Here is a 21,985-nt window from a genome sequence, read left to right as displayed (position 1 = left end):
GAGAGCATAGAACGATAAACCACAGAGATGCCTTCAAACCCGTACCAGGATGTTTCATTCAGGGAAACCTTTTTTGGATCATTTTTAGCAGATTATTCATAACAAGCAATACAAAATAAATTATTTCAGTTCTGCTTTGGGGGCAGGTTTGGGATTCAGGATAGAAACATTCAAAATATGGTAGTGGGAAGGTGTAATGGTGGTGGGACTGGTGTTTGAGTATTAAATGCAATCAATTATTGTGACCAACTTTGTAAACATAAAATCAAATTTTTAAAAAACTAAAAAAGCAAAATCTCCCCAAGGTTAGGTTTTTAAGGAACAAATTAAACAGTGGCACAATCTAGATTTTAAAAATCTTTCTAGCACCCAGATGAGAGTCTGTCCTTGAGCTAATCACCTAAAACCTTTTTACGTGTTGATTGCTTATGATAATATTCAACCACACCTATGTGTAATTGATACCCCCAACCCTTCATGATTTCTCTATAACTAATGCTATGAGACTTGAATAAATGGTCACTGATTACCAAAGATAAATAAATAAAAACCTGACTGCCCTGAACAAACAGGATGCACTCTAAATATCTGTATTGCAAACTATAAGCACAAAAGGGGGGGGGGGAGAGAGAGAGAGAGAGAGAGAGAGAGAGAGAGAGAGAGAGAGGAGAGAGAGAAGAAAAGTGCCTGCCACAGAGGCAGCTGGGTGGGCTATATTTGGGAATGATGAGAGGGAAACGGGAGACATTGGTGGTGGGAAATGTATACTGGTGGAGGGATAGGTGTTGGATTCAGTCATTGTATTACTGAAACCAAATCATGAACAGCTTTGTGAGGGTCTATCTCACAGATATTCAATTAATTTTTTTTTATGCTTTTTGGGTCACACCCAGCAATGCACTGGCTCTATACTCAGGAATTACTCCTGGTGGTGCTTGGGGAACTATATGAAATGCTGGGAATTGAACCCGGGTCGGCTGCATGCAAGGCAAACGCCCTATCTGCTGTGCTATCACTCCAGACCCAATTTTTTAAAAATTTAATGAAGTGATGAGGAGTTCATGCCAGCTTCCGTGGCTAAATAAACAGCAGTACTTCTACATTAAAAAGAAAAAAAAATCAACCTCTCCAGCAACTCAGCAGTCATGTCCAAAAACCGCCTCTGGCTGGCACCAGTTATCATCATCAGCCACTATCCAGATGGCATATCCTTCTCTCACTATAGTGAGATACTCACTATAAACAGTGCCAGGCTGCTTAGAGGGGGATGGGTGAGACCCCTCCCCGTCCCAAGGGACCCAACCTCGGAAGCCTAAAACCTCCACAACTCAACCACTGCCCTGCTCCCAGCCTCTCTCCACACGCTCCGATTGAGCCTCATTCACAAGTGAACCTCTTCTGGACCATGGCCATGAATGCTTCATAGGACACTTCATAGGACACACCCTACCCATACTCCAAGAGTACTGCACCACTTTTGATGGGATCCAAAGTAGGAGGCAACCAACCTCAGAGGGAAGTATTATATTATTTTGGTTCTGCTTTGGGGCAGGGGTTGGGTCAGGGATGGAAACACCCGAAATATGTTGGTGGGAAGGTATATGGTGGTTGGATTGGTGTCTGAATATTAAGTATAATCAAATGTTGTGATTACTTTATAAAATAAAAAATATAAAAATCTAACTATTAATAACTTTGTAAATCACTGTTCTTTAATTAAATAAAAAAAATTAAATATGATAAAACTCTACTTCCAATCTATCACTTAAGTAGTTTTACATATCGTTAAAATTTATGAATTCAAATTTTCTACATGTTTTTTGTCAGTTTTTATTTCATAATCAAAACTGAACTGGTACAGAATACAAAAAGCTTGTGATCAAAATAAGCTTCCTATAAAAATGTAAATATACTGACTAGACTAGGTAAACAGATGAAATACAATTGCTGCAACAGAAGACACTACAAGATTGAAAAAAACTTTAATGCTATGAAATAAAAATTAATTTAAAATAATACAAATAGGGATTGGAGCAATAGCACAGCAGGTAGGGCATTTGCCTTGCACATGGCCAACCCAAGTTTGATTCCCAGCATCCCATGTGGTCCCCTGAGCACCGCCAGGGGTAATTCCTGAGTGCAGAGCCAGGAGTAACCCCTGAGCATTGATGGGTGTGACCCAAAAAGCAAATTTTAATTAATTAATTAATTAAATAATATAAATAAATTCTTACTTGATTTTGGAAAGTTTCTGTAGAATGATACTGAGCTTTTCTAGTATTTGAAGATCAAGCTTAGGAGTTCGAAGCAACACGGAACAGGTACGAAAAAATAAAGTGGTGCTACAGGCTTCTAGGAAAGGCTGCAAAGACTCTGCAAAATAAATCAGCAGTGTTTTACTCTTCAGGACAAGGCTAAAAAAGGAAATTTACAACAAAATAAAACTGATGCTATGTGGGAAAACAACAAATACTGATTTGGATTTTCATTCTTTTCATACTTAAAATATTTTGAGACAAAATATTTTCACTTAAAAAATTTACTGGCATGGGGCTGGAGCCATAGCACAGCAGGTGGAGGTGGAGAGAGACAAGTAGGGGTGGAGAGACTAATGAGACAGGGGCAGAATCCAGAAAGCTGGGATCGAGGAATGAGGGGCAGTGTGAGACTAGAATGGGGAGCTCAGAGAGACTGGAACAGGCGCATGGAGAGAATGGAATAAACGGCATCTGATCAATCAACCAGCTTGGCCCTTGTTTCCTCTTGTCTGCCCTATGGCCTGGGCCGCCCAGGCTAGGTGAGTGGCCCAGAGCCGACCCCCACCACCACCGCCTAACCTGGGCATGGCCGATGGGGAGAGCCGCTAGGGCTCCCACCCCGGCAGTCCCTGGCAGATGTTTTTTACATGTATTAACAAGGGTTTGGAGAAAACACTATTCCAAAGTACAGTCTCTTAGAAAAACGGTATGTGGATTCCTTAAAAAGCCTTAAAAATGGAAACATCATAAGAGCCGGTGATTCTATTTCTAGGTATTTATTCTAAGAACATAAAACATCAGTTAAAACAGATACACGTTCCCCTGTGTTCACTACATTGACAATACAAAATTACACTAACAATAACCAAGTCACAGAAATCCAAATACTATCAATAGATGTCTGATAAAGAAGTTGTGGAATATACTACTTAGTTCTTTTAAAATACTGATTTGGGTTTATTTTAAATTTTGCCTTTTGCTATTAAAGGTACAGAACTTGAGGTGACTATGTTAAGCATATTGTCAGTGAAGGAAAAATACAAAATGATTTTACTCATGTGAAATATATACTAAACAAGCTAACAAAAAAAAACAAACCTAAAAACATTATGCCTCCAAAATTCAAGTACCTGAAAATCAACTTAACAAGGGATGTGAAAGACTTAAACAAAGAAAATTATAAATCACTTTAAGAAGAAACTGAACATAACTAGAAAAAAATGAAACATTCCCACTACTCACGAATTGAAAGGATTAATTAACACTGTTACAACGATTATCCTACCAAAGCTCTATATTCAAAGCAGTTCCCATAAAAATTGACATGGCATTATTTAAGGATATGGGCCAAATGCTATTAAAATTTATATGGAGTAATAAAACTCCCATAATAGCCAAAACAATTCTTGGAAAAAAGAATATGGAGTGGTTTTTCTTTCCCCAAGTTTACACTCTGAAGCTCTAGTACTGAAGACTGTATGGTGCTGGAATACAGACTCTCAGACCAATTGAAAAGAACTGAGAACTCAGAGACAAAACTTTAAGTATATGGATAATTATTGTTCAACAAAGGAATTAGGTGTTTGAAATGGAGCAAAGAAAGCCTCCTCAATAAATGGTACTGTGAAAAACTGGTCAGCCACAGACAGACAAACAGGCAGGCAAATAGAGAAACAGACAGACAGACAGACAGACAGACAGACAGACACACACACACACACACACACACACACATTAACTTGGTCTCTTTCTCAACCCACACACAAAAGTGAATTCAAAATGGTTCAATGACCTTGATAGTAGACCTAAATCCATAAATTGCATCAAGGGAAAAATAGGCACACCTTAAATGATATTGACTCTAGAGGCATCCTCAGCGACTCAATGCCATTGACAAAGCATACAGAAAAAAAAAACAAAAAAGGGGGGGCATCAAATTAAGATGTTTCTGCACTGCAAAAAAGAAACACTGACTAGAATAAAAAGACACTGTAAAAACTGGAAGAAAATATTTATTCACCATACACCTGACAAAGGACTGACATCCAAGGTATATGGAACACTTGCAAAACTCAGTAACAAAAAAATCCCAATAATATATGGGGAAAGGAGCTGAGCTTATATTTCTTCAGACAGCCAACAGTTATATGAAAATATGCTTTTCATCACTCATCATCAGAGAAATGCAAATAGAATCAACAATGAGATTTATCAACACACCAGTGAGACTGGAACACATAAAAAGAGTAGAATATAAACAACCAGTGCTGATCCAAAGTAGAGACATTTCTAAAAAAGAATTCAGACCAATCTATCTCCTTGATGAACATAGATGTCAAAATCCTCAACAAAATCTTAGCAAACTGAATCCAACAGCATATCAAAAAAAACCATATACCATGATCAGGTGGGATTTAACCAAAGGATAAAAGGATGGTTAAACATATGAAAATCAATTAATATAATACACCACATTACTGAAAGATAAAAATCATATGATCATGTCAATTGGTGATAAGAAAGTTTCTGACAAAATTCAACATCCATTTACTATTTTTTTTTAAAAATGCCTCAACAAAATAGAAGTGGAAAGAACCTTCTCCGCAAGATAGTAAGGGCCATTTATAACAAGCCCACAGCAAATATTATTCTTAATGGTGAAAAACTGAAATGAGATCAGGATATCTACTATCTTTTCTCTTACTCAACATTGTATGAAAAGTCCTAGCAACAGCTAGTCAAGAAAAGGAAATCAGAGGGGTCAAAATTGGAAAAGAAGAAGTCAAATTATCTCATTTACAGATGAGATGGTATTATACAGACCCAAAATAGTCCATAGAAAAACTTATAGAAACAAGAAACCAATATAGCAAAGTGGCTACAAAGTCAATACACAAAAATGAATTGCATTCTTATATACAAATAATGAGTCATATGAGAAAGAGATCAAATAGTCATTCCCATTCAAAATAGTGTTCAAGAGTATCAAGTACATAGGAATCAACTTAACAAAAGAGGTGGAAGATCTATACCATAAAAACATGGTGCTTTAATAAAATAAAATAAAACAAAAAGGAAACAAACAGTACTGGTCGAATGTGAGAGAAGGAATCCTCCACTGTTAGTGTGAATGTCATTTGGATTTGCCTACATGGAAACATTATGGAGACAGCTCAAAATACTAAGAATTTAGACTCTATATAACTCAGCAAGTCCACTTCCTGACTTCTACCTGAATAGCCCCCAAATTACACATTTTTTTCTTTGTTTTTAGGCCATACCCAGCTGTGCTCAGAGCTTATTCCTAGCTCTACACTTAGGGATCTCTCCTGAGGAGCTCAGGAACCATGTGTGGTGCTGGAGATGGAACTCAGGATAGCCTTACCCACTGTACTATCTCTCCAGTGCCACAAAAACACTATTTTGAAAAACAAATACCTGCACTTCTATGTTCACATAAGTTGTCATACCAAAATAAAAAATCAGAGACTATAAAATAGTACATACAGAATTAAAATGTGTGGCAATATATACAGCTGGAATACCTCCTTGCCCCAATACCTCAATAAAAGTTAAGTTAGCAGCAACAATAGAAATATATTTATGTGCTCTCATTTAAATGGAGATACATCTAAGGAACTCATGCCCTCTGAGATAATAGGGTTAGTATATGAGTAAGTCTGTCAGAATTATGAGAACAAAGAAAACTTAAGGAGACAGACTATATGAGTACAAGTTATATAGCATATCCAGACAACTGAGAAGACATCTAGGAAATATGTCACATTAGTGAAAATTTAGAGAGAGGATAAAGTCACATTATTGTTAGTGCTGCTGTTAGTGTTATTGGTTGCTGATACTTTTTTATGCCATTCTGGTCTTATTGCTTCTTGGTATCCTGTGCCTAACTTTTAGGCTTAGGAAAAGGAAAAATGTCCTTCCTAAATGCGTTTCACCACCTCCCCCCATCCCCACTTTTATTCTTTCCTCATTCCCACCCTGTCCCTTCTAGAGAAGTTCGTGTTTTGGGGCTAACCCCAAGGACCAGACTGTAAGTTATATCACCAGGAGGTACAAGGATATTGCTAGTCAGGTCTGAGTAGGGAGGTGATAATGCCCAAAAGTAGAGAGAGAGTAAGAAAGAAAGTGGGTGGAGACAGGGGCTGGGGTGGGGTGGAGTGATGGATTTTCAATCATCATATGATTGAAGCTCAATCATGAAAGCTTTGTAACTATAACTTATGGTGATTCAATTAAAAAATTAAAATTAAAAATTTTTAAAAACTCAGCAATGGCACCATCTTCAAGAACTCTGTCAGGCTTTCAGTGCTACTAATCTGAATGACTCATAAAAATTCTTTGGCTAAGGAAAATAAAAGTAGTTTTCAGAGCTTAGTCATATGATTCTTTCTGTGTCTAGATCAAGAACCCATCAACTGGGAGATTATTCAACTGACAAATAACTTCAAAAGAGAAAAAACTCCCCAGTAAGATGTATGTATATAAAACTTAGAAACTTACTAGATTCCACTGTCATCTGAAGCAAACTATCAATGACATTGGAAAGGAGTCCTTTACTAGATATTCTTAGATGACTTATTATTACTGGAACAGCTTGATACTCCAAAAATAAGACTTTTCCTTCATCCGTCTTCAAGTCCAAACAAAGAGAATCAAATGCCTGAGCCAAGTAATCCGCTGAAAAACAATTAGTATAATCAACTGCCATATCAGTACTTTGTTGGTAAATAGCAACAGAAGGATTTCATCATTTAAACAAATTCAAAAGGAAACAAAAATTTAGACCAGGGCTAAATTTAGATGTTCTACACTGCAAATTTGTTGAAGCTCAAGTGGGAAAAGAAACGAGTACTCCCATTATGATGGGATGAGTTTCATTCAAAATTTTCACATTTTAACACCAATAAAGATGAATCCCTTTTATTTTCTTTATCAAGAAAGAAAATAAGTATCTTACAGTATCACTGTATCACTGTCATCCTGTTCGTTGATTTACTGTAAATGCAAGTAGTATTTATTTTCCATACTTGATTATAACTACCACATATATCCTAATACTTAAATAGCACTCATACTTCTATATGTACAGTAGTTTACACATTTTATCAATTTTTATCTTTTATTTACATTTTTATTTTTACTGCCTCGTAGGTATTTTCTTACTTCAAAACATAAATTGATATAAACTTACTGATTATGTTTTAAATGAAGCTTTCTGTCTCCTAATAAAGATCAGAAGTTATTGCTGCCATGCTCATGGCTGCTCTCCATGTGCTCAGATGAGCCTCCCCCATGAGTGAATCTGCAGGAAAACCCAGGTATGCAGGACTTGTGACTCTAGGCTCAACAGAGTCAGGAATGGGTGACCTCCTTGCATCTGCCCATGTTTCCAATAGCTTGGCAGTCATGTCCACAAGCTGCCTCTGCTGCCATATAACCTCACTAATGGCCATGATCCAGAGACAGCAATAAATCTCTCAGAAGAGAGAACAAAGCAATGCGCCATAGAGATACCTCCAGGCTGTCCCATATGGGGCAACTTGGAGGCAGCGAGGTGAGTTTCCCTCCCTTCCCCAAAAGAGCCCCGCAGCCAAAACCCTCCAGAACTCAACCGCCACCATGCTCACAGTGCTCTCCACAGGCTCAGAAAAGCCTCACCCACAAGTGAATACATTATATTTACACCACTGATATACCAAGAGTAGCACACCACATTTGATGGGGTTTAAAAGAAGGAGGCAACCAGCAACCAATCTTAGTGTGTGTGTGTGTGTGTGTGTGTGTGTGTGTGTGTGTAAGCACACAAGTTCAACCTTTAACAACATGTTAGTAATCTCTTACAGAAGGGCTTCAATCTTCAAACACTTTTCTCTAAGAAAATTTTTTGAATCATTTTTAGCGGATTAGTCATAATAAGCAATACAAAATAAATTACTCTGGCTTTGCTTTGGGCACAGGGTTTGGGGTTCAGAATGAAAACATCCAAAATATGGTAGTGGGAAGGTGTAATGGTGGTGGAATTGGTATTCGAATATTAAGTGTAATCAATTATTGTGAACAACTTTACAAAAATTAAATAAAATCCTTAAAAAATAAAAAATAAAAAAAAGATCAAATATTAACCATCCGAAGAAAACTTCGACAAGAAACATGCTCTTTTTTTTTTCACTTTTTGCTATACATCTGCCTTATCAATGATGGTGATGGAGTATAAAAAATAAAGAAGGGACCCGCCTGGCACTTTTTGGTCACCGCACCATCCGGCCCTGACCCCTCCCCATTCTCCAGGTAATTGGGATATCCCTCAGAGACCCTGCCCATCGCTAAGAAGCCCTTCCCCCGCCCCCTGCCTGCGGTTTGGGGCTCTTTCTGACGCCCTCACCCCCGCCTGGCACCTTTCGGCCACCACACCGTCTGGCCCTGTCCCCTCCCATTCTTCAGGTTAGGGGCATGTCCTCACCTTAGGGGGCATGGTCTCAAAAGTGGGTGTGGCCTCTTTCCAGAGTGGCCACAGTTGTTTTTACCCATTCCATACATTATTCTTTGGCCACAATTGATAAGACTCTACTCCTCTGAAGAATACCCTGGTCATCTTAGTCACTATATGTTAATAGTCAAATAACCTAGCCTAACCAAATTTCACAAAAGCTGTCAGTGAACACATCAAGCTGCACATAAAAGTCCTTTGTAAAAAGAGCATAGCCCCACATCTTCAGCTGAGGCCCCTCCAAAGCTAAGGAGAGCGCCTGATAGTAAAGCCCATAACAACATGAAGAAACAGAGAAAATCCCCACCACCAGGAGAGAGCCAAGAAAATATCTCACTAACCTCAGCAGCGACCTCCCAGAAATACAACCTCCTCTTGGATAAAGAATTCAGAGAGGAAATTGTGAGGATGGTTCACGAACTCAACACAACTATGGAATGAACTTCAAATAAATTAAGGGAGGATATGGATGCAGCATTGGAACGCTCCACCAAGATAATCCAGGAAGAAATGAGAGCAGAAATTTCAAAGCTACGAACAGAAGTCACACAACTAAAAGAATCAGTAGCTGAAATAAAAAACTCGGTAGGAGCCCTCAATAGTAGAATGACTACAGCCGAAGACAGAATCAGTGAGCTTGAAGATGAGCTGCACAAAGCATATAGGCAACAACAAATAATGGCAAAAGACCTCAAAATGGCTCTGGAGCGAATTAGAGTCCTAGGGGATGACCTCAGGAGAAACAACATAGGAATCATGGGAGTCCCAGAACCACAGGGAACCAATCCCAATGAAAAGAACACAATTAAAGACATCATTGCTAAAAAATTCCCAGAGCTAGAGAATGCGGACATCCAGATCCAAGGAGTCCAAAGCGTGCCAGCCAACAGGGACCCAAATAAAAAATCCCCAAGGCATATCATAGTCAGAATGATGGATGCCTATGCCGTGGATAGAGACACAATACTGCAAGCAGGAAGATCAAAGAAGGAGATCATATACAAAGGAGCACCCCTTAGATTCACAGCAGACCTATCAGAAGAAACCTTCCAAGCCCGAAGACAAAGGTGGAATATAGTGAAAAAACTTAATGAAATGAACACCTCACCAAGAATACTTTACCCGGCTAAACTCTCAGTTAAACTTGAAGGAACCATACACTATTTCACGGAGAAGCAACAGTTCAGGAACTTCATAGACTCAAGGCCAAATTTAAAAGAAGGACTCAAAGGGCTGCTATAAGACAATGAAAGAACCCACAAGAACAACAAACCCTACAGAAAAATGGCACAAAATCCCATGACAATAATTTCTCTTAATGTTAACGGTCTAAATGCACCAATCAAGAGGCACAGAGTGGCAAAATGGATTCGGAAACTAAACCCAACTTTCTGCTGCCTACAAGAAACACATCTGAATAGTCAAAACAAACACAGACTCAAAATCAAAGGATGGAAAACAATCTTGCAAGCAAACAGCCCCCTAAAAAAAAAAAGCGGGGGTGGCCATACTAGTATCTGACAACATAGATTTCAGGCTGAAAAAGATCAGAAGGGACAGCGAAGGTCATTTTCTCTTCATCAAGGGATATTTACAACAGGAAGAAATCACACTATTAAACATATTCGCACCTAATGAACGACCAGCTAAATACTTAAAAGAACTCCTAACAGAATTTAAGGAGGACATAACTAGCACCACGATAGTAGTTGGAGACTTCAACACTGCCTTATCACCTCTGGATAGATCGACAAGAACAACACTCAGCAAGGAAACAATGGCCCTGAAGGAAGAAATGGAGGAGACAGGGCTAATAGACCTATACAGGGCTGTACACCCCAAAAAGAAAGACTACACATTCTTTTCCAGTGCACACAAAACATTTTCCAAATAGACCATGTTCTAGGTCACAAATTATACCTTAATAGAATCGGGAAGATAGAAATTGTATCAACCATCTTTTCAGACCATGATGGCCTATAGATGGAAGTTAATCAAAGACTCAGAGAACCAAATCAAACACTTGGAAATTAAACAACTCACTATTGAACAATGAGTGGGTCACGAAGGAAATCCAGGAAGAAATCAAAATATACCTTGAAACAAATGGGAATGAAGACACAAGCTACCAGAACCTATGGGACGCAGCTAAAGCTGTGTAAAGGGGAAAATTTATACCTCTGCAAGCTTTCCTCAGAAAGAAAGAAAGGGCCTATGCAGATAGCTTGACTTTGCAGCTCAAGATCTTAGAAGAGGACCAGCAAAAGGAACCCAACCCAGATCGAAGGAAAGAAATAATAAAATGTAGAGCAGAAATTAATGATATGGAAACCAAAAAAAAAAATCCAAAAGATCAATGAAACAAAGAGCTGGTTCTTCGAGAAAATAAATAAGATTGATAAACCGCTAGCAAGACTCACAAAGAAAGAGAGAGAGAAAACCCTAATAAACCAAATCAGAAATGAAAAGGGGGGCATTACAACAGAAACCAACATCGTGGAATATCCCCACACACAACCAAATTAATATGGTTCAAAGGATCATCAGAGACTACTTTGAAAGTTTTTATGCCACAAAACAAGAGAACCTAAAAGGAATGGACGAATTCCTTGACTCCTACAATCTCCCAAGACTGAGCCAAGAAGACGTGAAATACCTCAATAGGCCCATAAATATCAAGGAAATCGAAACTGTAATCAAAAGTCTCCCCAAACACAAAAGCCCAGGTCCAGACGGATTCACTGGCGAATTCTTCCAAACATTTAAAGAAGACTTGTTGCCAGTTCTCCTCAAGCTTTTCCAGGAAATTGAAAAGACAGAAACGCTTCCGAACAGTTTCTATGAGGCACATATCTCCCTAATACCAAAAGCAAACAAAGACACCACTAACAAAGAAAACTATAGACCAATATCCTTGATGAACACTGATGCGAAAATCCTCAACAAAATACTAGCAAATAGAATACAACAACTCATCAAAAAGATCATACACCATGACCAAGTGGGATTCATCCCAGGGATGCAAGGATGGTTTAACATTCGGAAATCAATCAACATAATCCATCACATCAACAAAAGTAAAGATAAAAACCATATGATCATATCAATCGATGCAGAGAAAGCATTTGACAAGATCCAACACCCATTCATGATAAAAACTCTCACCAAAATGGGTTTTGGAGGAACTTTTCTCAAGATAGTCAAAGCCATCTACCACGAACCTAAGGCAAGCATTATCATCAATGGAGAAAAACTAAGGGCTTTTCCTCTAAGATTGGGGAGTAGGCAAGGATGCCCGCTCTCACCACTTCTCTTTAATATAGTACTGGAAGTATTAGTAATAGTCATCAGGCAAGAAAAAGATATTAAGGGGATTCAGATCGGAAAGGAAGAAATCAAGCTCTCACTGTTCGCAGACGATATGATACTATACCTAGAGAAACCTAAAAGCTCTAGTAAGAAACTCTTAGAAACAATTGACTTGTACAGTAAAGTCGCGGGCTATAAAATCAATACCCAAAAATCCATGGCCTTCCTATATGCAAACAATGAGATAGAGGAAAGGGACATGAAAAAAAAGCAATCCTGTTCACAATTGTGCCCCGGAAAATCAAATACCTTGGAATCAGCTTAACTAAAGAAGTAAAGGACCTCTACAAAGAAAACTACATAACGCTACTCCATGAAATAAAACAGGACATGAGGAAATGGAAACATATCCCCTGCTCATGGGTAGGGAGAATAAACATTGTCAAAATGGCAATACTCCCAAAATCATTATACAGATTTAACACGATCCCTATAGGGATACCCATGGCATTCTTCAAAGAAACGGAGCAAGCAATCCTGAAATATATATGGAACAATAAACGCCCACGGATAGCTAAAACAATTCTTGGGAAAAAGATGATGGGAGGCATCACCCTCCCCAACCTTAAACTCTACTACAAAGCGGTAACAATTAAAACAGCACGGTACTGGAACAAAGGCAGAGCTGCAGACCAATGGAACAGCGTGGAATATCCCAACACACAACCTCAAATGTATGACCATCTAATCTTTGATAAAGGAGCAAGAGATGTGAAGTGGAGCAAGGAAAGTCTCTTTAGCAAATGGTGCTGGCACAACTGGACAACCACATGCAAAAAAATTTGCTTAGAATTCGACCTGACACCATGCACAAAAGTCAGATCAAAATGGATTAAAGACCTCAACATCAGACCACAAATCATAAGGTACATTGCAGACAAGGTCGGCAAAACCCTCCACGATACTGAAGATAAAGGTATCTTCAAAGATGACACGGAACTAAGCAATCTAGTAAAAACAGAGATCAACAAATGGGACTACATTAAACTAAAAAGCTTCTGCACTGCAAAAGATACAGTGATCAGAATGCAAAGACTATCTACAGAATGGGAAAGGATATTTACACAATACCCATAAGACAAGGGGTTGATATCAATGGTATATAAAGCACTGGTTGAACTCTACAAGAAGAAAACATCCAACCCCATCAAAAAATGGGGCGAAGAAATGAACAGAAACTTTACCAAGGAAGAGATACGAATGGCCGAAAGACTCATGAAAAAGTGCTCTGCATCACTAATTATCAGAGAGATGCAGATCAAAGTAACCACGAGATACCACCTCACACCACAGAGACTAGCACGCATCCAAAAGAACAAAAGCAACCGCTGTTGGAGAGGTATGTGGAGAGAAAGGGACCCTTCTACACTGCTGGTGGGAATGCCGGCTAGTTCAGCCCTTTTGGAAAACAATATGGACGATTCTCAAAAAACTAGAGGTTGAGCTCCCATTTGACCCAGCAATACCACTGCTGGGAATATATCCCAGAAAAGCCAAAAAGTATAGTCAAAATGACATTTGCACTTATATGTTCATCGCAGCACTGTTTACAATAGCCAGAATCTGGAAAAAACCCGAGTGCCCTAGAACAGATGACTGGTTGAAGAAACTCTGGTACATCTATAGAATGGAATACTATGCAGCTGTTAGAAAAAATGAGGTCATGACGTTTGCATGTAAGTGGATTAGCATGGAAAGTATCATGCTAAGTGAAATGAGTCAGAAAGAGAGAGACAGACAGAAAGATTGCACTCATCTGTGGAATATAGAATAATAGACTATAAGACTAACACCCAATAATAGTAGAAATAAGTACCAGGAGGTTGTCTCCATGGCTTGGAGGCTGGTCTCTCATTCTGGGCAACTCAGAGAAGGGAACACCAAGTAAAATGTGGTTGGAGGTCATGTGGGGGAAGGATGATGCGGGCCGAATATAGACTAGAGACTGAACACAATGGCCACTCAACACCTTTATTGCAAACCACAATACCTAATCAGAGAGAGAGAACAAAAGGGAATACCCTGCCATAGTGGCAGTGTGGGGTGGGGGTAGACGGGACTGGGGAGGAGGGGAGGGATGTTGGGTTTATGGGTGGTGGAGAATGGGCACTGGTGAAGGGATGGGTTACCGAACTTTGTATGGGGGAAACATGAGCACAAAAACGTATAAATCTGTAACTGTACCCTCACGTTGACTCACTAATTAAAAATAAACTATTAATAAAAAAAATAATAATAATTAAAAAAAGAAAATTGAATGTAATCAAAGTAAAGAGAGAGTAAAGTGAAAATCATCTGCCACATAGGCAGGGTTGGGGGTGGAGGGGGGTATGCTGGAGTTCTTGGTGGTGGAACATGTGCACTGGTGAAGGGATGGGTGTTTGACCATTGTAGGACTGAGACTTAAACCTGAAAGCTTGTAAATGTTCTCTCAGTGATTCAATAAAATAAATAAATAAATAAATAAATAATTTTTTAAAAAGACACATAGTGGCAAAAATGATTTAAAAATCAAATCCAACATTCTGTTGCCTAGAAGAAACACATTTGAATATTCAGAACAAACACAGACTAAAAGTTAAAGGCTGGGAAAAATTCTTCAAGCAAACAACTGCTTCAAAGAGGCAGGGGTGGCATAGAACTACATTGGACAATGTAGAGTTCAGGCTGAAAAAAGATTATAAGATATAGTAAAGGTCATTTCTTAGCACTCAAGGGATACAAATATCAGGAAGAAAATATATTCCTAAACTATACACACACACACACATAAATCAAACAAGAGGCCAGAAATATATTTAAAACAACTACTTGCTAATAGACTTCAAGAACATCATTCTGATTAGGCTAGTTCTTAGAGTCTTTTTATTAGGGCCTCTTTTAGCTGGTACCCTTTGTCTTCTTACATCTTCCACTATTCCAACTACAGTAGTAGCTGGAGACTTCAATACTGACTTGTCATCCCATTTATTTATCAACAAAACTAAAATTCAAAAGGAAATAGTGATCTTGAAGGATGAAATGGAAGGGGGATGGCTAGTAGATATATGCAGGGCTTTACAGCCCCCCGCCCCGAAAAAAAAAAACAAACCAAATATACATTCTTCTCCAGTGCACACAGGACATTCTCCAAGATTTTGTGGCCTAGCTTGTGGTCCAAGATAGACCACAAGCTAGGCCACAAAACATATCTCCATAAAATTAAGAGGAAAGAAATTTATCAACTATCTTTTCAGACCATGCTGTACTGAAAATAGAAGTGAATCATGCACATAAATGGAGAATCAAATGAAACACCTAGAAATTGAACAGCTTGCTACTGAGCAACCAGTGGGTTGGAGAGAAAATCAAAAGATTCTTGAAAAAAAATGAGTGAGGACAAGAGCTACCAGAATTTGGTGGGATACAGCAAAAGCAGTGTTAAGAGGAAAGTCTTAAGTTTTACAAGCATACATCAGGAAGGAAGAAATGCCCCACATAAAGAACTTGACCTCACAGTTTAGATCTTGGAAGATGACCAATAAAAGGAGCTCAAACAAGGAAGAAGGAAGAAAATAATAAAACTTAGAGCAGTAATTAATGAGGTGGAATTTCCCCAGCCCCCCCCCCCAAAAAATAAGAAAGATCACTGAAACCAAGAGCTGGTTCTTTGAAGAAATAAACAAAATTGATAAACTACTAGCAAGACTCACAAAGAAAGAGGGAACCCTAATAAACTAAATCAGAAATGAAAAGGGGACATCACAGTAGAAACCACAGAAATTCAAAGGATCATCAGAGATTACTTTGAGAATCTCTATGCCATGAAACAAGTGAACCTAGAAGAAATGGACAAATTCCTGGATCCATATAACCTCCAATGGCTGAACCAAGAAGATGTAGAATACCTGAACAGACCTGTCACTATCGAGGATATTGAAATGGTAATCAAAAATCTTCCCCCAAACAAATCCCAGGCCCAGATGTATTCACTAATGAATTCTTTCAAACCTTTAAAGGACCTACTACCAATCCTTTTTAAGCTTTTCCAAGAAATTAAAGAAACAGGAACAGGAACGCTTCCAAACTGCTTCTATGAGGCAAGTATCACTGATACCAAAGCAGACAGAAACAGCACAAAAAAAAATTAGAGGTTTATATCTTTGATGAACACAGATGAAAAGATCCTCAACAAAATTCTAGCAAATAGTATCCAACAACTCATCAAAAAGATCATACACTATGACCAAGTAGGATTCATCCCAAAGATTCAAGGATGGTTTAGCATTTACAAGTCAATCAACATAATACACTATATCAATAAAAGAAAAAATAAAAACCATATAATCATGTCTATAGACACAGTAAAAACATTTGACAAAATCCAACACCCATTCATGATAAAAACTCTCAACAAAATGGGAATTGAAGGAACATTCCTCAATATAGTCAAAGCCATCTACCACAAGCCCACAGCAAACATTTTTCTCAATGGGGAAAAAATAAGGTCCTCTAAGATCAGGCACAAGACAAGGGTGCTCACTCTCACCACTCCTATTCAATATAGATCTGGAAGTACTCGCCACAGCAGTTAGGCAAGAAAATACAACAAGGGCATCCAGATAGGAAAGAAAGAAGTCAAATTTTCACTATTTGCAGATGGCATAATATTATACTTAGAAAATTCTAAAGACTCTACAGGAAAACTCCTAGATTTGTATAGTAAAGTGGCAGTTTACAAAATCAATACCCAAAAGTCGATGGCTTTTCTACACACAAATAATGAAAGTGAAGATAGAGATATCAAAAAAAAAAAATCCCATTCACAACTGTGCCTCAGAAAACCAAGTACCTTGGAACCATCTTAACTGAAGAGGTGAAGTACAGATACAAACAGAAGTACAGAACACTAGTTCAAGAAATAGAGGACATGAGGAAATGGAGACACATGCCCTACTCATGAACTGGATTAACATCATCAAAATAGCAATACTCCCCAAAGCATTATACATATTCAATGTAGTCCCTGTAATAATGCCTATGACATTTTTCAAAAAAATAGAACAAACACTTCTGAAATTCATATGGAACCCCCCAGAAATAGCTAATGCAATCCTTAGAAAGAAGCATCACCTTCCCCAAGTTCAAACTGTACTACAAAGCAGAAGTAATTAAAACAGCACAGTATTGAAATAAAGACAGATACTCAGATCAATAGAATAGAGTTAAATATCCTGACACAGACCCTCAAACATATGATCATTAATCTTTGATAAAGGAGCAAGAACTGAGGCATCTTCAAAGTTGAAACACCACTGACCAAGCAAGTGGAAGCAAAGATAAACAAATGGAACTACAATAAACTAAGAAACCTCTGCACCTCAAAAGAAATGGTGTCCAAGATACAAAGGCAGCTGACAGAATACGAAAAATTATTTACCCACTACCTGTTTGATAAGGGGTTAACATTAAAACTGTATAAGGCACTGGTAGAACTTTCCAAGAAAAAACAAACATCCAATCCCATAAAAAAAAAAAAACCGAGGGGAAGAAATGAATATAAACTTCCTCAAACAAGAAATTCAAATGGCCAAAAGGTACATGGAAAAATTCTCTACACCACTAAACATCAGGGAGATGCAAATCAAAACAACAATGAAATATCTCACATTACCGACACTGGCCCACATTAAAAAGAACGAAAACAACTAGTGCTGATGTGGGTGCAGGGTCAAAAGGACTTTCATTCACTGATGGTGGGAATGCTGACTGGTTCAGTCTTTTTTGCAAAACAGTATGGACATTCCTCAAAAAACTAGAAATTGAGCTCCCATTCGACCCAACAATATCACTTCTGGGACTATACCTTTGGAGCTCAACAACACACATCAGAAACGCAATCAGCACTTCTATGTTCACTGCAGCATTACTGACAATAGCCAAAACCTGGAAACAACCTGAGTGCCGGAAAACAGACAGACGGATAATGGAACTATCTACACAGAATATTGCACTGATGTTAGGAAAAATGAAGTCATGAAATTTGCTTATAAATGGACATGGAGAGCACCATGCTAAGTTAAATGAGTCAGAGAGGACAAACATAGACTGAATGTACTCATTTGTGGGATATAAAAATAAAACAGTACAATAACTAATATCCAAGGCAAAGGGGAATCAAGGTCCGGGAGGTCCAGATCAATGGTTGAAAGCTTGAAAGAAGTGTGTGCGGGACTGTAAAAAACTAAGGCTCCCCGAGGGGCGAGTGCACTCGCGGGCTCTCCGGGCAGCTCTGTCTCACCACCCATGTTCGGTGCCCTGGAACAGCAGTGTGTGATGTGGTCGCAGTGTGTGATGTGGTCTCTCTCTCTCTCTCTGCACCAAAAGATCTTACAGGAAGAACACTGAGGCAACATTCTTCTCTTGTATCTGCAGGCCAGTAATCTAGGCCTCCGGAAAGAAGATACAAAACCAAAACCGAAGCCTTCCTTGGGCTGAAAAGCACTGGATTTACATACCAAAGACTGGGCTGGGCTGCCACATGAAATCTACATTGTCAATTACAAACTAGGCAGCACCTGAAATCCACATCCCAAAGACTAGGCTGGGCCAGAGTCTGGAATCTACAATGTAACAATTCAAGCTTAAAGTAAAATGCTAGGCACAAAAAGTTCAATAACAATAGCAGAACACCTATTCTCTAGGACAGATACTCTTTCAGCAGGACCCATCAATGATGAAATCCCATGGTTGTGTTTCTCCTCTCCTTGACCAACAAACATATATAAGAATAATATTAATCATTTTGTATGGGTATAGCAAGAGATGCATTGAGGTTTGCAAGGCAGCTCTCCTGGCAACATCTTGCCACAGGCTCAGACCACAGCACTCAGGCCAGATTAATCATTCCTCACCCTAGCAGGGTCCAAATCTAGTTATCACTGTTTGGATCATGACAGCATTTGTCCATAATCAAGCTCTTAACTTATAGTTAAGCATTAGGCACTTTGGCCAGGCCCATCTCGATGCCAGGGTAGCACACAACTCACCGCTTGCCCTGGGTCCTTCTCGTCCCACATCGGGACCCTGCTTTGGGGGTGCTAGGAAGTAAGGGCAGCTGAGGCTTAGGTCGAGAGAACAGATGCCCAGGAGGAAAATATCACGTAGAGTCAAATGACTCCCAGGTTACAAAAGCATAGCATTTGCTAAGTCTTCCTGTGTCCATACAAAAAGGACTTGCTCTGAATAAACTATGCAAAGGACTCAAGGAGAAGAGAAAAACATTATTTACTAGTCAACAGAACACTAAGAAAGAAGCTACAAATAAACAAAGAGGAATAGGAGCACTGTAATGGGAGTAACCCAATAAACCTAAACTACCTGAGGCTATGTTATCCTACAGGGGACGAAGGGTAAATAAGATAAAGGACCAGTATATACAAAAATAGTTAGAAATCATCACTCTGAACAAGAACTGAGTGTTGAAAGAAGGTTAAGGGAAATACAGGATAATCTTCAGTATCAGTTTTGCAAACTATAATGCTCAAAAGAAAAGAGAGAGAGAGAGAGAGAGAGAAAAGAAAGGTGTCTACCACAGAAGAAAATGAGACACTGGTAGTGGGAAATGCACACTTATGAAGGTACAGATGTTGGAACATTATGACTGAAACCAAATCATGAACAAATTTGTAATTGTGTATCTCACTGTGATTCTATTTTTTTAAATTTTTTAATTTTTTTGAGGGTACAGTTATAGATTTATACATTTTTGTGCTCATGTTTCCCTCATACGAAGTTCGAGAACCCATCCCTTCACCAGTGCCCATTCTCCACCACAAATAAACCCAGCATCTCTCCCACCCTCCCCAATCCCATCTCCCCCCACCCCACCCTGCCACTATGGCAGGGTATTCCCTTTGTTCTCTCTCTCTAATTAGGTGTTGTGGTTTGCAATAAAGATGTTGAGTGGCCATCGTGTTCAGTCTCTAGTCTACATTCAGCACTCATCACCCTTCCCCCGCGTGGCCTCCAACCACATTTTACTTGGTGTTCCCTTCTCTATCTGAGTTGCCCTCTCCCCAGAATGTGAGGCCAGCCTCCAAGCCATGGGGTCAACCTCCTGGTACTTATGTCTACTATTCTTGGGTGTTAGTCTCCTACTCTGTTATTCTATATTCCACAAATGAGTGCAATCTTTCTATGTCTGTCTCTCTTCCTGACTCATTTCACTTAGCATGATACTTTCCATGCTGATCCACTTATATGCAAAGTTCATGACTTCATCCTTTCTAACTGCTGCATAGTATTCCATTGTATAGATGTACCAAAGTTTCCTCAACCAGTCATCTGTTCTAGGGCACTTGGATTTTTTCCAGATTCTGGCTATTGTAAACAGTGCTGCCATAAACATATAAGTGCAGATGTCATTTCGAATATACTTTTTTGCTTCTCTGGGATATATTCCCAGCAGTGGTATTGCTGGGTCAAATGGGAGCACAATTTCTAATTTTTTGAGAATCGACCATATTGTTTTCCAAAAGGGCTGAACCAGTCGGCATTCCCACCAGCAGTGTAGAAGGGTCCCTTTCTCCCCACATCCTCTCTAACAGCAGCTGCTTTTGTTCTTTTGGATGTGTGCTAGTCTCTGTGGTGTGAGGTGGTATTTCATGGTTGTTTTGATCTGCATCTCCCTGATTAGTGATGTAGAGCACTTTTTCATGTGCCTTTTGGCCATTTGTATCTCTTCCTTGGGAAAGTTTCTGTTTATTTCTTTGCCTCATTTTCTGATGGGATTGGATGTTTTCTTCTTGTAGAGTTCAACCAGTGCCTAATATACCATTGATATCAACCCTTTATCTAATGGGTATTGTGTAAATATCCTTTCCCATTCTGTAGATTGTCTTTGTATTCTAGTCACTGTATCTTTTGTGGTGCAGAAGCTTTTTAGTTTAATGTAGTCCCATTTGTTTATCTCTGTTTCCACTTGGTTGGCCAGTTGCATGTTATCTTTGAAGATACCTTTATCTTCAATATTGTGGAGGGTTTTGCCGACCTTGTCTTCAATGTACCTTACCTTATGGTTTGTGGTCTGATGTTGAGGTCTTTAATCCATTTTGATCTGACTTTTGTGCATGGTGTCAGGTCGAGGTCTAAGCCCATTCTTTTGCATGTGGTTGTCCAGTTGTGCCAGCACCATTTGAGGTCTTTAATCCATTTTGATCTGACTTTTGTGCATGGTGTCAGGTCGAGGTCTAAGCCCATTCTTTTGCATGTGGTTGTCCAGTTGTGCCAGCACCATTTGTTAAAGAGGCTTTCCTTGCTCCACTTCACATCTCTTGCTCCCTTATCAAAGATTAGATGATCATACATTTGGGGTTGTGTGTAGGGATATTCCACCCTGTTCCATTGGTCTGCAGTTCTGCCTTTTTTCCAGTACCATGCTGTTTTAATTGTTGCTGCTTTGTAGTAAAGTTTGAGGTTGGGGAGGCTCACTGTGATTCTATTTTTTAAAATTTTTAGGATACAGAGAGAGAACACAAGGTTTTCCAGTATTGAAAAAGCAGAAAGAGATATGTGTTCAACAGAAAACACAAAGTTGAAATAGCGAGCTTGAATATAAAGGTTTTTTTTAAAAGAAGTCAATCTCAAAAAAATAAAAAAGAAGTCAACCTCTTGGTTTAAAGATTAATTGAACAATAAAATAGTTTCTATTATTTAGTCTATATGGTAGGTTTACAAATGATTAAAAACTATAGAGCAACTCCATCAAAAGGTGAACTAGGGGCTGCAGTGATAGCACAGCGGGTATGGCGTTTGCCTTGCATAAGGCTGACCCGGGTTCAATTCCCAGCATCCCATATGGTCCCTTGAG

At 38.9% G+C, this 21,985-nt stretch overlaps 1 protein-coding gene across 5 annotated transcripts in view; it reads right to left on the bottom strand.

Moving 5' to 3' along the window:
• Positions 1–21,985, bottom strand: part of CCDC138 (coiled-coil domain containing 138) — a 128,322-nt gene that overhangs the window by 4,866 nt on the left and 101,471 nt on the right. For 3 of the 5 annotated variants that reach the window (XM_055145463.1, XM_055145469.1, XM_055145477.1), the window contains 2 exons: positions 6,780–6,956; positions 2,235–2,373 (listed from right to left, as the gene is read on the bottom strand). In XM_055145463.1, coding sequence (XP_055001438.1) covers positions 2,235–2,373; positions 6,780–6,956 — 316 coding nt within the window. Of the gene's footprint in view, positions 1–2,234; positions 2,374–6,779; positions 6,957–21,985 lie in introns of those variants that run through there. The other 2 variants (XM_055145484.1, XM_055145491.1) reach the window with 2 other exon arrangements.

This window comes from Sorex araneus, chromosome 1 (assembly GCF_027595985.1).
Source record: "Sorex araneus isolate mSorAra2 chromosome 1, mSorAra2.pri, whole genome shotgun sequence".
Lineage (NCBI taxonomy): Eukaryota > Metazoa > Chordata > Mammalia > Eulipotyphla > Soricidae > Sorex > Sorex araneus.
The sequence above is the reverse complement of the archived record's forward strand: the minus strand, read 5'-3'. Positions and strand labels throughout refer to the sequence as shown.